Source organism: Trachemys scripta, chromosome 1, assembly GCF_013100865.1.
Source record: "Trachemys scripta elegans isolate TJP31775 chromosome 1, CAS_Tse_1.0, whole genome shotgun sequence".
NCBI lineage: Eukaryota > Metazoa > Chordata > Testudines > Emydidae > Trachemys > Trachemys scripta.
Window position 1 is genome coordinate 196,618,230 of NC_048298.1, and position 20,341 is coordinate 196,638,570.

General features: G+C 43.2%; 1 protein-coding gene across 4 annotated transcripts in view; it reads right to left on the reverse strand.

Moving 5' to 3' along the window:
* Positions 1 to 1,546: 1,546 nt before the first annotated feature.
* Positions 1,547 to 20,341, reverse strand: part of USP9X (ubiquitin specific peptidase 9 X-linked) — a 222,625-nt gene continuing 203,830 nt past the window's right edge. For all 4 annotated transcript variants that reach the window (XM_034754300.1, XM_034754291.1, XM_034754275.1 and 1 more), the window contains 6 exons: positions 15,491 to 15,711; positions 12,968 to 13,056; positions 6,686 to 6,842; positions 5,331 to 5,543; positions 4,700 to 4,795; positions 1,547 to 3,136 (listed from right to left, as the gene is read on the reverse strand). In XM_034754300.1, the coding sequence (XP_034610191.1) occupies positions 3,002 to 3,136; positions 4,700 to 4,795; positions 5,331 to 5,543; positions 6,686 to 6,842; positions 12,968 to 13,056; positions 15,491 to 15,711 (911 nt within the window). In that variant the 3' untranslated portion in view covers positions 1,547 to 3,001. The remainder of the gene's footprint in view (positions 3,137 to 4,699; positions 4,796 to 5,330; positions 5,544 to 6,685; positions 6,843 to 12,967; positions 13,057 to 15,490; positions 15,712 to 20,341) is intronic.

Here is a 20,341-nt window from a genome sequence, read left to right on the forward strand (position 1 = left end):
CTTAACAAGCTCTGTAATGAGAATTTAATAGTCTTATTGATTGCTAAGGAGGAATGGAGTTCCATTCACACACACACCTGTGTTGACCCTGCAGTAACAACAGTAAAAATTTAATTTAGTCACTAATGGTAGCAGGAATTAATCTAAATACACAGAAGGAGAACTTCTGTTGGGTAAAATGCATCTTTTTATACATACACTTTAACCACATATTACCACCATATAACATTACCTATAAATGTTCAATTTGTATGCATTTAAATGTCAAATTGTCAGGAAAATGAGAAATTGTTTTATTATTTATTGACTCTTATTTTATGGAAGACCAGAGATTCCCCACTAAGTGTTCTAAACAGAAAATAGTGAAGGGGAAATTAAACCTTTAGGCACTTTGAGGATGTGTGCCATATCAATATTGAGGTATTGGATATAGCCTGAAAATGACCACTGCCATATTGCTGCAACAGTAACATGCATATTAAACTTTTTGCTAGTACAACATTTGTTACTTAAATTAATACAATTTAAAACTATTTTGCCCAGAGTGAAGAAAAGATTTTCTTCCCATCACACTTTTTGCTGTAGCTATCTATTTTGAAAAGCAACCAACAACATAGGCTAGCTTTCTTCAAAGTGGCAGATGCAGGATAACCTCAACTTGCCATCTGAAAATCTTAATTGCTACCAGTCATGATTCCCCAATTCAGGGGAGAGGGGAAAAAATCACAACCTTCAAAAATCTCACAAGTTTGTACACGTCTCTACAATCATTGCACTGTTAAAATTAATCACATTTGGCAAGGCTGAACTAGCACATGACATGTTTTTACCTAAATAGAAAAAAAAAAATACACAATCATCTCTGAGATAGCGTGTTTAACAATAATTACTGGTCCAAATCAATATGAACTATTTCAGCTCTAATATGAAGGCTAATATTTTGAGTTATAACTTCCAATAAGTATCCCCAAACATATGTGGGAAAACTTCTCCCAAATTGAACAAGTTCAGGTAAAACGGTATTATTAAAAAACCATGAAAAACTGAATTAAGTTGTTGAGCACTACAGAACACATGGAAGCACAAAAGTGATCCTTGCTACATAGAATATTAAAAAAAAAATCAAACAAATGAATTCATCTCTATAGCCCTCCCTTATTACACTAAATGCATAAGAATGCACTTGTGATTATTTTTTTCTTTGTTCATTTCAACACTACAGACCTTCTGTTTGATTAAGCAGCTTTGTTTCTATTAACTTAATTGTAAAAAACACCATCAAGCTTGTGCTCATTAAATATATACATGTATATATAAAAACATACAAAAAGTACAAGATAAATCACATTAAGAAACTTTTACAGGGTAATTGTCCTAATTTTTTATTCTTAGTCAAGGGCCAAATTTTTCTGTGCACAAAAATCTCAATGTGACTGTAGTTCCGGAATTCAGCATAGTGCCACTGCACAGAATTAAACTTTCTGTGCAGTCAATTAAAAAAACAAAAACAACAAAAAACAAAAAACACACACCACAGGACAAAATATTCTTCTTAAATCAAATTCTATTTGTGAATTCAGCAAAATAATTTCTATAAAATAAAACAGCAAAATATTTAAATAGTATAGGGTGGGCTGTATCCGTTTTGCAGGGGTATTTGGTTTTTAGACAGGTTGCAAAAAATTACACACATTCAAGTTACCAATTTTCATTTAAATACAGTATTTACTGATGAGTTTCTTGAAGTCTTTAAACAAATGTTTATTCCAGACTAGAGAACCTTAGAATTGTATGTGACTAACCAGTAGTTTCTTTTATAATTAAACCCTGCGTCTAAAGTTAAGATTTCTTGTATAATGGTTAAAGAGCTAAGACAATTCTTGCTTTCAAGTAGAACTGTGAATGAGCGGAAAACCAGCAAGTTAACTTGGTGCAGTGGCACTCACAAGTACTGTGTGATTTTGTTGACTTCCACTTCACTGGGATGCAGTAGAAGGAAAGTGTTGTTAGTTTATCTAATAAGCTCTACCAAAGAAACAAAACAAGCACACCAAATACAGTCTATTATGCTCCAGGCATCCTGGCATAGCAAAATTTTTGCATATTTGTTTTAAATCTTTTAAATTCCTATTACTGAAAACTAAGTGTTTTTATCCCACCCAGAGACAGAACTGTCCAACATTAGATGTGAGGAACATATGTGCAACTGAAAACCACTTGTTTGTCACATTTCCCTACCTCCCCCATTTTGTAGTCTAGGTGTAAGAAGAAAAAGCTCTGAGCAATACAGTTGTCACTTTGGGACAACTACTGTCATGGTTGGTTTTTTCCCCCCCTGATTGGCTACACTAACCTGGTGTGAAGCCATGCTAAATGTTACAGCATAACTATAGCTTCAAAGTGATTAACCTAATACCAGAATGAAAAAGGCAATGAAAAAAGATCTAGAAACAATGTTACATCACCAATTTTCCACATCAACCAAATAATTAAAAGGTTACCAGCCATTACGTTGCTCATAGTAAAATCGACTCCAGTGGCAAAGAATTAACATGAAACTATTTTTGTGGTTGACATGGATAGGCTTTTTCATAAAGGAGTTGATCCAACTGCCATTAGGCAGGCAACACTGGTTGCAGAGCGCAGCGGTTATATCAAGAAGTTACTTTTGTTTTCGTAGATCTGTGAGTCTCATCAAGACAAAAAAAATGTTTCTTGCTTAAGAATTAACAGTCAAACATTAATATACTATATACACCTTTGCCATTTACACATTAGCATCAGGCCATTTATTACAAAACACTATACACTTTCCACTGCAGGCAGGTTATATATTGACAGCAATTTTCTGCAGATAAGACAGTGAATAGACTCTCCACTCCATGTTGATTAGGAATAGTTTTTCTAGTTTTAAATATTAGCCAGACACAGAGAAAGGTTGGACTGTAAGGCCTGGGTGCACAGTCTTGATGGAGCAAGTTAATTGATTATGTGCATTTAACTAATCTTTCGTCTGAGGCGGGGAAACTTCTTCACTGCCTTCATAATTTTCTTGTGCTCGTTGGCCAGTTCGTTGAGGGTTGTTCATATGATGTGCTGCTGGGCCTGTATATGGCTGTCCATGCACATGGTTATTCTGCAAAATAGAATAAAACATTTTAAGGAGACATTATGCTTGTGAAATTTTTTCTAAGCAATTATAGTGATTCCCCCACTCCTTTGAACATACACCACTGAAAAAAATACCCCAAAGCATAGTGAACTGGTTAATTAGTAATACACATTTCAGGATGTTTATTCATTACTGTGAAGTCTCCTGCCCTTACCTTTTAAATGAATTTATGCTGAAGATAAAAAATTCTGAATTGAAATTGCAAAGATTAAGCTATAGTGAAAAATTAGTAAATACAGATTTTAAGTTGCAGACAATTACATGCAAAACAAAGCAAAAAAAGAGGATGAATGGAATGCTGCCTATGTGATGTATACAGTTTAGATTAAAATGTATATATAGTTCTACCAAAAGATAAAACAGTATGGGAGAAAAATTTAAAAAATAAATACACAATAAAAGAAATTAACTATAATTGTGCAAACATACATTAGGTTTTGCCTGCTAAAAAATAATTGTAACAGAAGTAAATAAAATCTGAACAGTTATTTTCTCCAGATGCTAACAAGTACAATTTTTCAAAACTAACAAGTAAAATTTTTGATTAAAAATACACCTATACAACTGTCAATTGTAAAACGTTGTCTGTCCATGACACTTCAAGAAACTGCAATATTTGACTTAATAATAAACCTATTATTGCAATACTAAGAAAAAAGGGTTGTGTGTGTTACAGGGTGAGAAATGCCAGCTGTTATGAGAAAATGAACACATCACACAAGTAAAGGATTAATCAGTGAGTTTGTGATAAGCTGTGGCTTAACTCCAAGGGATGGAGAAGTCTACAACTGCTCTGCTGAGAACATCAGTAAGGAAAGCAAGATGAAGGGGAAATGGGTTTGGGCAGGGCAGGAAATAAAATTAGCAAATTCAGAATATATAAGTGATTTGGAGAAAAGTTAGAAAATAAAAACTGCAGTTAACTCTGGGACCTACTAATTTAGTTATTACCAGCTCAATAAATCTAGGTATGATTTCTTTCAAATCTAGCTTTCCATTTAAATAGATGCTAACAAAATAGTCACTTAACCCTGAAACAGATTTAAATTTTATATGCACTTTAAACTTGGGTATCAGTGTTCACAGAACAAATTATATATGGGACAAAGTGATTTTTAAGTACCAGTAATTACTAAAGTCTAAAACAATTTACTAATGTAGGGCTGGATTCTATCATTTAAGTCAATGGTGCAATTCACAGAGTAAGGTGATAAACATGGAAGAAGCACAGCTGAATCAAACCAGTATGCATTCGCTAGGGGATGGTAGTCAGCATATGTGCTTTTAGTATGAATGATAAATATCTGTTATGGTAAAATGTTGGGTTTTATGTGAAATTCTGATGGAGAAATTGCTTCTAGTAAATGATGCTGAATGTTCATCTTTATGATCACTCTAGAAGTGTGAGATTTGAACTATAATGTGTTTCTAGTTAAACATTTATTACAGTGTGAGTTAGCATGAAAGCTAAAACAAAAAGTTAGACTTTAGATCCTTCAACGGAAAGTGAAACTCTGCACTGTTTACCTGTTGATACTGGGAACCGGGTGAATGAGGATACAATGGGGCATCTTCTGGTGGGGAGGATTCATGTTCATCTGGGGCGTCTGGGTCATCTGGTTCCTAAAATTAACAGACAGTAAAAGATTACTTTTCAAGTCAAATCCAATCCCATCCTTAAACTGTAATCTCACTGTTCTTGGGAGACCAAGACGCTCCTCCCTTCCCTCCCCCCAACATTTTAAAAAAACAACATTAAGTGGCAGCTTGCTCAATATCATCGAGAAAAGTCTTACTTTTGAAATACGTTATCAGATATCACCTTATCTCTTCCTAGAATTGAATTTCACCATTTTAGTTCAATTAGGAGTATTCCAACTTTGGAATCAGTTAATGCCAATACAAACAGTAAGTAACAGAAGAAAAGATTACTACAAACCATCAGCACTATACAACTGGCAGTCAGTGGAAATGATTGTTAATTTTAGGCAGTTTCATACTAGCAAATGAAGTTACAGAACTTCTTACTTCTAAAACCAGCAGAAACCAGGAACAATCTGCTGCCCAACTCACTGTTGCTACTACTGGATAAGGTACAAAGGATTTTGAGCATTTAAAGCAGTAATTTTATTTAACTTTCCGAAGCCTAATTCTTTACCTCTTCTGGGCAGAGTTCACAAGCTTTTGCAAGGGTCATTCTAGCACTGTGAGATCTTTCCAAGAAGTAACCATTTGATGTTTCATTACTCTGCACTGGGGGAGACCAATTATTATATGTGTATTGTGGATTTCCAGTATATGGCCTACGCTCAAGTTCATCTCCAAGCCACTCTACTGCCCAGGTCCATTTTCTCTTCAAATCTCCATTGCTCTGCAGAGATAGAAAATTGACAGTTCAGAATCCCTTTTTTATTCTTCAAACACAATACTTCTTCTCTATTGCCACAACATCCATCTATAGGAAAACATGTTACCGTCTTCACACTAGCTCACTGTTTAAACCTGAGGTGGGCAAACTATGGCCCGCGGGCCACATCCTGCCTGGCTGGCCAGCCCCCGGACCCTCCCCTGCTGGTTTCCCCCCTCCCCCGCAGCCTCAGCTCACTGCACCGCTGGCGGCAGGGCTGCGGGCTCCTGCTGGGCAGGGCAGCTGCAGAGCTGTGGCCTGACTCGGTGCTTTGTGCTGCGCGGTGGCGTGGCTGCCTCTAGCCAGGCAGTGCGGTTGCCTGTCCTGGTGTTCTGGGCAGCGTGGCTGTACCGCCACCTGCCACCGGTGCTCCAGGCAAAGTGGTAAGGGGGCAGGAAGGTTTGGATAGAGGGTAGGGGAGTTCAGGGTGGGGGGCAGGGGTGTGGATAGGGGTCAGGGCAGTCAGAGGGCAGGGAACAGGGGGGTTGATTGGGGCAGGGTTCCTGGGGGGGCAGTCAGGAAGGGGGGGGGCTGGATGGGGCTGCAGCGGCAGTCAGGGGACAGAGAGGGGTGAACGGGGCAGGGGTCCTGAGGGGGGCCATCAGGGGACAGGGAACAGAGGGGATTGGATGGGGAAGGGGTCCCGGGGGGGCCGTCAGGGGCGAGAAGCAAGGGGAGGGGGTTAGATAGGGGGCAGGAGCCAGGCCATGCCTGGCTGTTTGGGGGAGGCACAGCCTCCCCCAACCAGCCCTCCATATATTTTCAGAAACCCAATGTAGCCCTCAGGCCACAAAGTTGGCCCGCCCCTGGTTTAAACAAAAGTTCTTTTTACTGAGTACATACATTTTTTTCCAGAAGGGTAATGTGACAGGAAGCATTGGTGGGTTTGGAGCAGCTGCCATACAAGCATTAATACAATCTGTATATTACTGTCAAGTTTAGCTGAATCCCTCCCCTCCCACTTCCTTCTTCTGATCTTTTGACAAAGAAATATCCAAATGAGTTTTACTTAGAGGAAGAGTGCAATTTACTCTGTTGTAATTTGCTTGACTTACTTTCTATCTAGAATTCTAAAACAACTATGAAGTCAGAATGGAAGTTATCACCTGTAAGATTTGGTAGGCTACGGGACAGTTGCTGAAAAGAGCTACCATGCACTTTATACACTGGTAAGCTCTTTTCTGATAATGGTTCTTAGAACGCTGAATGGTGTCAAATAGCCCATCCCTGTCATCTGGGATTCCTTTAAGTGCATTGTGAATCCTGCAAAAAAAAATTCCAAGGTCAAAATTTTAGTCCTCAAATTTGTTAATTGTTACACATTATAAAACAGTGACTGGAATTACACTTCAATTACACTGTAATTATAAAAGTTAATATTCTGATTACAGGATTTTGTAGTAGGTGTGCATCAAAATGTAATGTATTAATTATGACTCTAAAAGGGTTTAGTAACAATTCAGTTACATGCTTGACCTCCTAGATATATAAAATCAGAGTAATCACAGATATCAAAAAGCAGAACGACAATCATAGCTATAGCAATAAAGTGTAACCTATTAATCATTAGTTCTCAATCAACAGAATTAAAACAAATTCTTTCCATAAATATCTACCACCCATTGTAATGCTAGAATACAGTTACATCTCAGAAAGGTTGCTTACCTTACAGTAAATGTTGCTTGAGATGTCATCAGTGTGGATCCCGCTATAGATGCATGTGCGCCTCATACATGTGAGATAGGAGTCTTTTGCTGGGGCTGTGCATGCACCTCGTGCTTCTTCACATTCCTGTACGACAGCATAAAGGGCGGAGCGTCCGCAACTGTCCCTCAGTTCCCTCATCAATTCAGAATCCCATATGCTGAGGGCTCAGAAAAAGTCGGTATGGAGGAGGGGTTGTGGGATCCACACTGACAACATGTTGAAGAAGGTTTAGTTCTGTCCACACAGTGGATAAATGAACTTGAAATGTCCAGAGCATGCAGTTTGTCTCCTGGTGTAGAATGGGTTTTTGGAAAACAAATTAACTTGATTTGAGTGGAATTCTGAGACCACCTTAAGGATGAACATAGGATGAGGTCTCAGTACGACCATGTCTCTGTGAAATGTCATGTAGAGAGATTCAGCCACAAAGACCTGGAGCTCACAGGATTCCCCTAGTCAAGGTGATGGGAACCAGAAAGATCATCTTTAAAGTAAGATAGGACAGGGTGCACCCCGAGAATAACTCAAAAGGGAAGCACAGTAAGATTTAGGAAGAGGATATTACGGTCTCACACAAGAGTTAGTTCTTTAGCTAGGGCTAAATGTATAAGAGGTCTTTGTGGATCTTCAATACAGTTGGTTCTGAGAAGATCAAAGACAAGTGTACAGGTGCCAGGTGGACCATGATAGAGCTAAATGAAAGGCCAGAATGTTTTAAATGCAGTATGTGGTAAGATTTTTGGTACCTAAGTTTCTACTGAGACTGGGTTGTGCTGGGCCACCCATATGGAGAACCTCTTCTATTTTGTTGAATTGGTCTTTCTTGTATGTTGCTTACAACTATGTATAAGGATTTCCTGCATCTGAAAGGAGCAGTCTCCGTCAATGGTTCTCAACCAACCAGCCAACATCCAGGCTGCCAGATGTGGTCACTTTGGGGCTAAATGCAGAATATGATTATTGTTCTGAGATATGTCTGGCAGAGAGATGGGAGGCTGAATGGACATCTGTAGCGGGTTTCTCACCCAAAACTGCCTCAGCCAGTAAGATGCCACAAGGATAACTGTGGTCTTGACCCGTCTGATCTTACATAGTACTCTGGGAAAATTGGGGAAAAGGCATAAGTGAGGCTTCAGTTCCACAGATCCCCCAAGAGCAAAAGTTGGACATTTGGTGTTTTCCCTGGTGGTGAACAGGTCTTTTATGGGACTCTCCCACTTCGAAATATCTGCTGGATGATGGAGTTCTGTAGTGACCACTCATAATTGGTGAGTGATTGTCTGCTTAAGAAGTCCTCTAGGCTGTTACTGGCTCCTGGGAGGTGAAGAGCCATAGGGGTTATCCTGTGTTGCTGACAACATTCATAACATGATCGCTCCCTGGGACGGGAGTAATAAGCACACACTGGTATGCTTATGTAGACCACTGCAGATGTGTTGTCTTTTATGCAGAATTTCATGTCACTTTAGGACCAGGTGCCTTGCATCTCAGATGGTCCAGGTGACCACCCTAATCTGTCTCTGACATGTTTGAGATTAGTGTCACTGTTGGAGGGAAAGCAGAAAAAGGTATTCCACACATTTTTGGGTTCTAGCTACCAATTCCGCTCTGAGATGACTCGAGGTGGAACATCTGGTGTCTTACTGGGGAATAGACTGACTTCAGTGTTTTAAGGATTGCAGGTGAAGTCTAGCAAGTGGTGTCAGTTAATTGCCATGCTGACAGTTGGCTTAATAGTCAGACAGGTTTGCACTGTCATCATGGCCCGATTTGATTTTATTCCATTCAGTAGTCATTGCAAAGAGGAACTTGTCCTTGGAGTGACGTGAGGAGGCTACCACAGTTCCTATGATTGCTCACTTGTGATGGAGTAAGGAACAATTTTAGTTCACCAGGAGGTCTATCTGGATGAAAAGGGAGAAGGCATTTTTCAGGCCCGATGCTCTTCTGCTGGAATCCACCTTTGGTCAGCCAATCGTTCCAGGTAAGGGTAGATATGAATGTCCCTTCTCCTCATATAGGATGCCACAACAGCAGACACTTTGTGAATATTGTGCGTGCTATGGAGAGTCCAAACAGCAATACTTTGTACTGGTAATAAATGGACTCCACTGTGAGGCTTAGCCATCCACCTATCCCACAAAAAGTACCTATGTGGAAGTACACATCCTGTAAGCTGAAAACCATGAATCAGTCTTGAGTCAGAAGGGATGGAATGACGGAGGCAATAGTTACCATTCTGAATCTGAGCGTGCGTGCACACGTGAGTGTGTGTGTGTATATGTATATATTATAAATAAAAAAATATTTCAGAATTCTCAGGTCTAGGATAGGATAAAGACACCGTCTTTTCTGGAATGAGGATATATCAGGACTAGACGCCTCTTCCCCTGTATTCTTGAGAGACCTCTTCTGTGGCTTTTAGACGGAGCAACAAGGCTAATTCTGTTAGCAGAAGGCTCTTGTGAGAAGGGTCCCTGAAGAAGGATGGGGAAGTGGGTAGGCAAGGGGAAAGGACTGGAAATGGATGGGACAGCGGGCAATGATGTCTAGCATCCATCTGTCTTCTGTAATTGCAGACTAGGCCTATTGGAAGGAGGCAAAGTTGGCTTGCTGAGGTAATGATTGGCTCTAGACAGGCTTTGGAGTGGCTCTCAACACTTCTGTCAAACGTGCTACCTCAGAGCAGGTGCAGTGTGCATTACAGAGAAGGATAGTGTAAATGCCCCTGGAGTACTGGGGCATTTTTCTGAGTGTTTTTTCAGGTTGCCTACTTTAGGAGCAGGAGGGTGTTCTCTGTCTCAGTTGTGATCGGGCTTGTGCATATCCCTAAAGACTGCAGTGTGGCCCAAGAGTCCTTTAGTGAGTGGAACACCTCATCTGTTTGACTACCAAAGAGCTCTATTCCCTCGACAGACAGCTCCTCTATTGTGCATTGCACCTCCTTAGGAATGCCTAATGCTTGCAACCAGGATAGATCGATCTCTGCTGAACACTGAAAAAAGAATGAGGTGAAGGTGATGAGGAGCACATCTCTTCAAGTGGCAGTGCCAAAACATGGGGTGATCTTGGTAGCAGAGGTGCCAGTGCCAATCTCCACACAGAGGACATCTCGGGTGGAGATGCAGACTCTTGCCAATATATACTTCAGGATTCTACCAACAGTGTCCATGACAGCACCTGCAAGACTGAGAATGTTCTGGCTGGTAACATGCGACCATGTCTTTCCTGAGCCATGCTAGTGGTTGAGCTTTTATTCCTAACCCCCACAGTAGCAGAGTACTGGTACGGTATGTGGCTTTCCTCAAGGCAAAACTGGTAGTGACTGTGCCCAGTGGTGAGTGGAATAAGACCATCACAGGATAGGCAGGACTCAAAGCTGGGGATTTTTAGTTTGCCTTGAGGTGTGGCAGTTGATGCAAAGTACCTAAACCCTCTGTACAGGAAGGCGGTCTTGTTTTTTTGAAGCGGTTCAATTGAAAGCAGTCCACTTATTAGTGGAGAGAAAGAAAAACAAATTCTTCAGGTAGATCAGTGAAACTGAATGGCAGCAAATACTAATAAGTAGTGGGGTGCACATGGGTGACAGGAAGGAACTGGGAGATGGCTGTGATCACTCCACCCTATATACCCTCATAAGGGAGCATGAGGTGGCACAGACCCAGTGGACACTGCTACTCAAAACACTCTGATATAACATGCTTGAGGTGCATGAACATGTACAGTGAGATCCACAGTGTGCATACTTGAAAAATCCTAATTAAACTCGTATTTCAAATGCTGAAAATCCAGCAGTTGGACATATGAAAACAGTAACACTATTCAAAATCCCAAACCTACCTAGCACTTTTGCACAGGTCTAATGTTGTGTCTTGTTAAATTGTTTCCATCTCCAAGAGTGTTTCTTAAGCTAAAGACTATGAACTTTATACATCTAGCTGAGTTGGATATGCAAGTGTTGACACACCATATAGGGGTTCAGAATCTAGGGAATGTTTACACTGAAGTCTGGGTAGACAGATTCACAATAGCCTGGCTCAAGCTAGCACGCTAAAAATAGCAACACGGATGATGTGACTTGGGTGACAGCTCAGGTGGCTAGCCCAGGTCTGCATTGGTGCCACAACGTTCACACTTATGTTTAGTGCACTAGCTCGAACTAACCTACCAAAACGTTGTCTACCTGGGCTGGGAGCCAGGCTCCCCTCTGTACTGTAAACATATCCTGGAAGGTTTGTTGGGAACAACTTCCTCTCAGCATGTAAATCAAGACTTATAAATAAATTAATTTAAAAAAAGATCATCTCCCAGTCTTTGGAGCACAGCAAGCTACACCACTGTCTTCTCAGAGAAGGTCTTCAGGGATGTGTCCAGATAGCAGCTGAACTAAAGTCCAATCCAACTCTAAAGGAAATGACTTAAGGGTCCCCTCACATATTTTCATCACTGCAATCAGTTTTCATTGTAACACTGTTTCAAATGATTTACTAAAATCTGACTACTAATGTATTTCCACACACAAGCTATAAAGCAGTGGCTGTATTTCAAAACATGGCCAACTACCACCTAGACCACATTTACTGCAAGTTGTACCCCTCTTCCATGACACTGTGTACGTATGTTTTGTTTCAGACTGAAAGCTCTCCGAGGCACGGACAGTCCCTTCTTTTGTGTTTGTACAGTGCTTTTGATTGAGGCTACCAGAAAAAAAAAAAAGTCAATATTTATAAAATTGCAAAGAAAAAAAATTGAGCATTTTAATGGTCATTTAAAAAAGTCCTTATTCTCTCAATTGGTGAGAATTGTGTTTCAAACTGGTTTGAATACTTGACACTCTTAAAAGAGACAACAGTCTATTAAAATGTGAACTAATGTAGAATGTTTGCTGTCTTTGAAAACCGCAACTCTCCCAACTTCATAGGTGTCAAAGGTAATAGTCCTATCCACATAGAAATGTGTCATGACCAATTACACCACTATCACCACAGTATACTCCTCTTAAATGGAACAGCCACTTTACTGAAATGTTTCCAAGGAAGCAGTCTAGCCTAATGACACTGAGTACCAATGACTGCTGCTTAACTGGAATATTAGTAAAGGTTCCACTTTTAGGCTAGGTCCACACTACCCGCCTGATTCGGCGGGTAGAGATCGATCCCAGAAGCGCTCCCCCGTCGACTGTGAAACTCCTGCTCGCCGAGAGAGGAAGCGCTGTCGACGGGGGAGCTTGCCTGCGCCGCGTGGACCCGCAGTAAGTAAACTTAGTTCGATCTAGGAAACGTCGACTTCAGCTACGCTATTCTCGTAGCTGAAGTTGCGTTTCTTAGATCGATCCCCCGTCCCAGTGTGGACCAAGCCTTAGCGGGATGCATTCAATTGGTGTTAAGTGGCTAAATAGCTTTCCGCCAGTTATGAAAAAAGTGAAATTCTAAGCTCAAGTTTTAAATACACAAGTTGCCTAATTTTAAAAGTAGGGATAAAAATGAAGTAAGCTGAATATAAAAGTTTTGTCCTTGTGTTTTGATTAGTAGAGTTTAAGTCTTTTCAGATTTTTTAAGTCCATTTCTCTTAATCAGCAGAACCATTTAGTTGGGAAGAGAAACTGTCCAACAGGGGAGTCCCAAATTATGAAAAGATGGAATTCTACTGTAAAATGAAAAAAAAAAAAAAAGAATACTAACCTGTGGGTCTGCCAAGAGTCCTCAATCAACAGGATTTGCAAAAGCAGATCCAAGTAAGGTCGAAGTTCATAGGTGTATGAATATGCAACCTTAAAAGAAGTGAAAATGAAGTGAAAATTATGTCTCAGAAAAAATGTTTCTTAAAACATGATGTTGTAATAAAGATAACTGGGGCATGAGTTTGAAATGGTTGCAATATTCATGCTCTGAATACTTAATTCTGCTTCTCTGGCGATCTCTCTCAGACACTACTGTCAATCTGGGGCCTTCGCTTCCCCAGGAGGAGTTTGGCAAGACTCCCTCAGCTCTTGGGAATTTTGATTCCTTGGGGTGGTGGTAGCAAGCACTGCACATGAACCAGGCCCCTTACTATATGTTGCACATAACCTCCCCTCTATTACAAGATATAAATATTGACATTTCAGCATTCCAGTCAGTTCTCAGTTGCATAGCATGGGAATCTCCTGAGGAGACAAGACCAGCAGAGAGATTTAAAAAGGAAAGAAACTGACTAAAAATGAAACTAAGAAAAAATAACACTTCAAAAAATGTGACACCCAAACTCTGAGGGGAGGAAGGTGGGTGAATGAAAATCCTGTGTGAAAAAATATAGCTTCAGAGAAGCAGAACAACAAGAAAATACTTGCTATTACAATTCTTGCTTCTGGATATTAAGCCGCATAAAGGTTATCCCAAAAGAAAAAGTAAACTGCAAATAGTTGCAAAAAGCAGTAATATTAATGTCAATATTGTTTTTTAAGATACCACTGGACATTCCAACCTATATGATGAATATAAATGTCACAGGGAATAAAACGAGTCCAACTTAAAATAAGTGACATCCAAAAGTAAAACAAAAAACTTCTACTGGGGTGGGAAAATGTGACCTTCCTTACCTAGAAAAGAATTTCTAGAGTAGAGCTTGGAATCCAAAACCAGATTCCCTCCTAAGACTGAATCCAAGTAAATATGCTTTGTATAGGTGAGAGAGGACTATATAGCTGCTTTGCATACCTTTGCAAGAGAGACATGTCAGATAGGCAATGGTCATAGCTTTGACTCTAACCAAGGGAGCCTTGAAATGGCTGGCATGAAGATGGAAAGCTAAGTCATTATGAAGGTGCCTGGCAGCAGCTTCACGGTTAGCTTTGCATTGCAAAATAGACTTAAAACAGGGAATAATTTCCTGTTTCTCTTTAAAAGTAGGTGGCCCAAATGATGTGAAATTTCACAATAAGTTAGTTTGTACTCCCTTCAATTTTCTGTGTGGATTTTGTTTGGTTTCTCTTCATACATTTTTAAAAGGAAGTCTTAAGTTGGGTTCTGGCTGAAAATTTCCCTTGGCAGGCCTAAATTTTCATTGTTGATGACAGACAATGCTTTTTAAAAAAGAGCTATCTACAAAGAACCTACCAGAGAAGTGGGTTTGAGAAAACCAGTGCAAAGGAGAAGGGTTTGTTAAGTGTTGGATTTAAGGTAATTTTTAGCCATTATTCACATTAAAACTGGAAGTTTACATACTGTGCATGCAAGCCTGGTTGATGGGAAGGACCCAACTCTCACAAGCCCAGATGGTTAATGGGAGGGGCCTGGCATGTGAAAGTATGACTCGTTGAAGGGGGTACACATACCCTTTAATCATCCTTTATTAAACTACTACTACACCCAATATCCATAATCAATAGAGTTGGGGGGAAAATCTGGTAAAGGGGTGAATGTTGAAAGATGAAAATGGTGCATGGTGTGGTGCACGGTAGTTGTGGTAAAGATTAGGTGGGTGCTTGTGAGTGGAGTGTAGGTACCATTAGGCAGCTTAACTTTTGTTTCTTTGCTTGTGTGTGTTTGGATCAGGCATACTGAGTGTGTAGGAACTCTAAGTGCTTTACAATGGACTTCATGTATTAATAACAAAAAAGATGCATGATACCTAGTTAGACAGTCCTTTTAGTAATAACACTGCCCAGTGAATTGCTGCCAAAGGAAACTAAGTAGGGTGGACTTTCTAAGGGTTTTAGTTCACTTCAAATAATCCCCCATAAGATCTTTTGGCATCAAGCATATGGAGAATGTTCTCACTGGAATGGGCATGCCAGGTAAAAAACAGTACTGAGCAGATGACCTAGCAGGTACACTGAAGTTTTGCAACATATTGACTGGAAACAAAAAAGGATACTTGAAGACATGAATCAATGAAACTGCAGCTCCTTTGCTGACTGTGGCTAGGAGGGAACTAGCCAGTTTGTGGGTAGACACTCACAAAGGCCAGTTTGATCTGGTTGTGCTATATCCTGTTATCATTGCCCTTGGGGCTCCTAATTTTTAGGATCTGGGGGAAATTTTACAGTACTTCAATATGAAGCCCCAAGAGAAAATCCTAGCAGAAGGCATCCAAAGAGAAGTTTATTTATCACATATCAATACAATATCTCACATGGATATCACCTCTCCCTATATGGCATATTTTTACACTTACATATGCCCAAACTTATCCCATCTGCTTCCCTGATTTTTATTTTATTTTACCTGCCAGAGAAGTTCACTTAGGACAGTGGAAGAGAACTGAGGATTTTCCCAACAACAGAAACGAAGCAATTTGATGGTCTCTTCTGAGTTGCTGCAGTCTTCAATAATTTTCTTCACATAGCTAGTTCGTACAAACAAAATGTCTGCCACGTTCTGCTGAAGTGCCATTATAGGTTGCGATAAATTAGGATCACCATAAGGGTTTGAAAGTGGGGGATTACCTGGAACAAACAAACAAATACTGATGAAACAGTACTTTTTACTATAAACAAATACATATTTAAACTCTGGGACTAACAAATGAAAGACACATGGTATAGACAATGGAAAGACTTAAAAATAAGCTACTGAACTTACAATAAACTATCCCTTCTGAGAAAAATTCTCTGGTATAAAGAGCTAGATTCTATGACACTGAGGCAGGGGAGTTGTGTGAACTACCTCTTGTGGGGCATTACCACAGTTGAGGTCACTGAAACCATTGGAGCTCCTCTGGTATATAAGGGAATGACTTGTTGGCAGGGTGTCCTCAGTGAGGGCCCTTCAACTTTGGAATACACTCATTGTCCCACTTGTCTAAAATAAGCCCAAATCTGTTTAATTTTAGAGCATGCTGCAAAATCCAACTGACAATTGGGAGAAGGGTGTCTGTGATAGTTCGAATGCATATAGTTTTTTTTGGAGGGGGTGAGGGTCATTGGTGAGGAAGATAAGAGGCGGTGCAGGAACTGAGGTTGGGGGGATTTAGTTCTGTGGACTTGTTTTGTACAGAGAAAAGTTCTTTCTTTGTTCATGGTGTTTTGATTTTAGTTGGATTATACTTAGGGTGACCATATTTCCCTATGCTGAGTAAGGGACACCTGGTAAAATTACTCATATTCAAGCGAGTTCAATGGCAATCAGAGATATGCAGTACAAACATTCACATTAACATTAAGTTGACTGAGCTCCTGTTAAAAAGAAATACTGCATAATACTTTCTTATTTTTAAGGCTTTAGGGTTCATATGGGGAGAGAGAGAGAGAGAGAGAGAGTGTGTCCCCGTCCAGCACTCTCTGCCCTCCATGCCTGGCTGGGCCCCCGGGACGGACCCGCCTCTCTTGGTACGTGGCGTTGCGTCTTCCCGAGGAAACACAGGGGAGGGGGGGAAAAGGTGAGCATGCAGGGTCACATGTCCCCTCCCTGATTTCTGCCAGGATTTACACAAGAATGTGGCCAGCAGCAGCCTTTCGGCACAGTGCGAGAGGGAAGGGACGGGAGCTGCTTCCAGCTGCAGGGGACGGGTGTGTGACCTGACCAGTGTCTTTGCAGAGCTTATCCCTTACCCTCTCTCCCCCACCCCCATGGCTGAAAGCAGCTTGTCCCTTCCTGCCTGCATAGTGTTGAAAGGCAGCTAACAGCTGCCTCCTGTCCCCAGGCCACAGTGCGGACAGGAAAGGACAGTTACCTGTTTCGTAACTGGCGTACTTCGAGAGGTGTTGCTCCTGTCTATTCCACAGTAGGTGTGTGTGCTCGCCACGTGCACTGGTGCCGGAAGTTTTTCCCTTAGCACTACCCATAGGAGGGGAGCACCGTTGCGACCCCTGGAGTGGCGCCTCTATATCGCGCTATAAGGGGAGCTGCGTACTCGCCCCACCATCGGTTCCTTCTTGCCAGACAACTCCGACAGAGGGGAAGGAGGGAGGGATGTGGAATAGACAGGAGCAACACATCTCGAAGAACACCAGTTACGGAACGGGTAACTGTCCTTTCCTCCTCGAGTGATTGCTCCTGTGTATTCCACAGTACATGACTCCAAGCTATACCTGACGGAGGTGGGTAGGAGTTTAAAGGTTAGCGGGACGGAATACCATCCTACCAAACCCGGCGTCATCCCGTGCTTGGGAGATGATCGCGTAGCGCGAGGAAAAAGTGTGGACAGATGACCACGTGGCCGCCCTACCTATGTCCTGGATAGGGATGTGGGCCATATAGGCAGCCGCGAGGCTTGAGCTCTCATAGAATGCGCTTTCACTATAGGCAGCGGGGGAACCCCAGCCAAGTTGTAACACATACGTATGCACGAGGTGATCCAGCAGGAAATGCGCTGGGTGGAAACTGATTGTCCCTTCGTCTGTTCGGCCGATGCAATGAATAGTTGTGAGGACTTCCTGAACGGCCTGGTTCAGTCCAGGTAGAAGGCCAGCGCTCTATGTACATTTAGAGTGTGTAGGCGGCGTTCCTCGTTAGAAGAATGGGGCTTAGGACAGAGTACTGGCAGGAAAATGTCCTGATCCATATGGAAGGTGGAGACCACCTTTGAGAGAAAAGCAGGTGTGGACGAAGCTGGACCTTATCCCTGTGAAAAAACATATACGGGGGTTTCGAGGTCAAGGCCCTGAGTTCCGAGACCCGATGGGCTGAGGTGATAGCCACCAAAAATGCCACTTTGCATGATAGGTGGGACCAGGAACACGTGGCCAAGGGTTCAAAGAGAGGACCCATGAGGTGGGATAACACTAGGTTCAGATCCATTGCGGGACCGGGGCCCTGGCGTACGGAAATGCGCGATCTAGGACTTTTAGAAAGCAGGAGATCTTTTGATGGGAGAACACTGATTGACCTTGCACCGGAAGGCCGAAAAATGAACCCTGACGGAGGCAGGAGCTAGTCCTTGAGTCCTAAGGGACAGGAGGTAATCTAGAATAAGCTGGAGGGATGCGGATGATGGGGAGGCGCCTCGCTCTCCCGCCCACCTCGAGAACCTAGACCATTTGGCAAGGTACATGCGCTGTGTGGACGGCTTTCTGCTCTCCAACAGAATTCGTTTTACATCCTCCGAGCACCTTCCCTCCTCCTCGTTTAACCATGGAACAACCACGCTATCAGGTGGAGCGCTGCCAGATTGGGGTGGAGAAGGCATTCCTTCTCCTGGGAGAGGAGGTCTGTGCGAAGCGGCAGCCTCTGGGGGGGGGCCGCTAAAAGTTGCAGAAGGGTCCCGTACCAACGATGAAGTGCCCAACCCAGGGCTATGAGGATAACCCTCGCCCGTCTGCCTTTACTTTTTGCAGAACCTTGCCTATCAGTGGGAAGGGAGGAAAGGCATAGAACAGTTGGTCTGACCACCGGAGGAGGAATGCATCCGAGATGGCCCCCCTTTCCGCCCCTGCCCTGGAGCAGAACTGGGGGCAGCGTTTGTTCTGGCTGGGAATACTGGGAGGCCAACCAAAGTCGGAGGGGCCTCATTCTGAGTCTGGCATGTTGCACAACGGATGTGCATGCTGCCACATGACCTAGGATTTGAAGGCATACCCTTGCCGTCGTCACGGGGAAGGCCGGGACCGAGGCTACGAGACCTTTGAGTGTCTCGAATCTGTCCCGGGGAAGAGAGGCTGTGGCCTTTAGGGAGTCTAGCAGAGCCCCTATGAAGTGTATGCGCTGAACAGGTACCAATGTGGACTTGGCCTTGTTCACCACTAGGCCCAGACCCACGCATGTGGACAGGAGAAGTTGCATCTGGGCCTGCACCTGGGACCGGGAGCTGCTCTTGAGGAGCCAATCGTCCAGGTAAGGGAAAATTTGCAGCCCGTTCCTCCGGAGGTGGGCTGCCACCACTGCCATGCATTTGGTAAAAACCCTGGGGGCCGCTGAAAGGCCAAAGGGGAGGACTGCAAACTGGTAATGGTTCCACCCTACCAGGAAGCGGAGGAAGCGCCTGTGACTCTTGAAAATATGGATGTGGAAATACGCATCCTGGAGGTCCAGGGACGCAAACCAATCTTCCGGGTCTAAGGAGGGGATGATGGAGGTCAGGGATACCATGCAGAACTTGTAGCGGACCATAAACCTGTTGAGGTTCCGCAGGTCAAGGATGGGCTGGAGCCCGCCTTTTACCTTTGGGATCAGGAAGTACTGGGAGTAAGATCCCTTGCCCTGAAATTCCGCCGGTACCCTCTCCACCGCACCTAGGTTGAGAAGGCGCACCACCTCTTGGTTTAGGAGGGCAGCACGTTCCCGGTCCCCGAGGTCCTCCCGGGGCAGGGGGTAGTGGAGGGGGGGGAAAGGTGAACTGAAACATGTAGCCCCTGGAAATCATGCTGAGGGGCCACTGGTCCGACGTTATACAGGACCACTGCACTCTGAACACAGATAAATGGTTGCAGAACTTTATTAACTGGGGGGCGTCCGTGGCAACAGGCCCGGTGGACCCCCCCCCCAAAAGAGCCAAAACCGCCTCTTCCCCTGCCTCTTGCCCTTCGAGGGGCCTGGTCGCGGGGCTGAGCGGGACTGACGCTGAGACCTGCATCTCTGCTCACTCGGTCGCTTAGGAGCGGGTTCATATCTGCCCCTAGCGGGGGGAGCGGAAGTCTGCGGACTAGGTTTGTCCTTCGCTGGCGGGACACACAGGCCCAGAGTTTGTAGGGTGGTACGGGAGTCTTTCATCCCATGCAGGCGAACATCGGTTTGGTCCGCAAACAGTGCTTTCCTGTCGAAGGGAAGGTCCTGCATCAGAGACTGAGACTCTGCAAACAGACCAGACAGGAGAAGCCACGACGCCCTTCGCGTGGATATGGCCGACACCATAGAACGGGATGCCGTGTCCACCGCGTCAGAGGCGGCCTGGAGGGCTGCTTTCGCCGTTGCTGCCCCTTCCTCAACCAGAGCCTTGAACTCTTTCTTGTTTTGCTCTGGGAGAAGAGGCTTGAACTTCGGTAGAGACCCCCACAAGTTAAAATCATAGCGGCTCAACAGGGCTTGGTGATTGGCCACCCAAAGTTGAAAGCTCGCAGAAGAATAAACTTTCCTGCCAAAAGAATCAAGTCTCTTGGCGTCTTTGTCCTGGGGGGTGGGTGCAGGCTGGCCGTGGCGTTC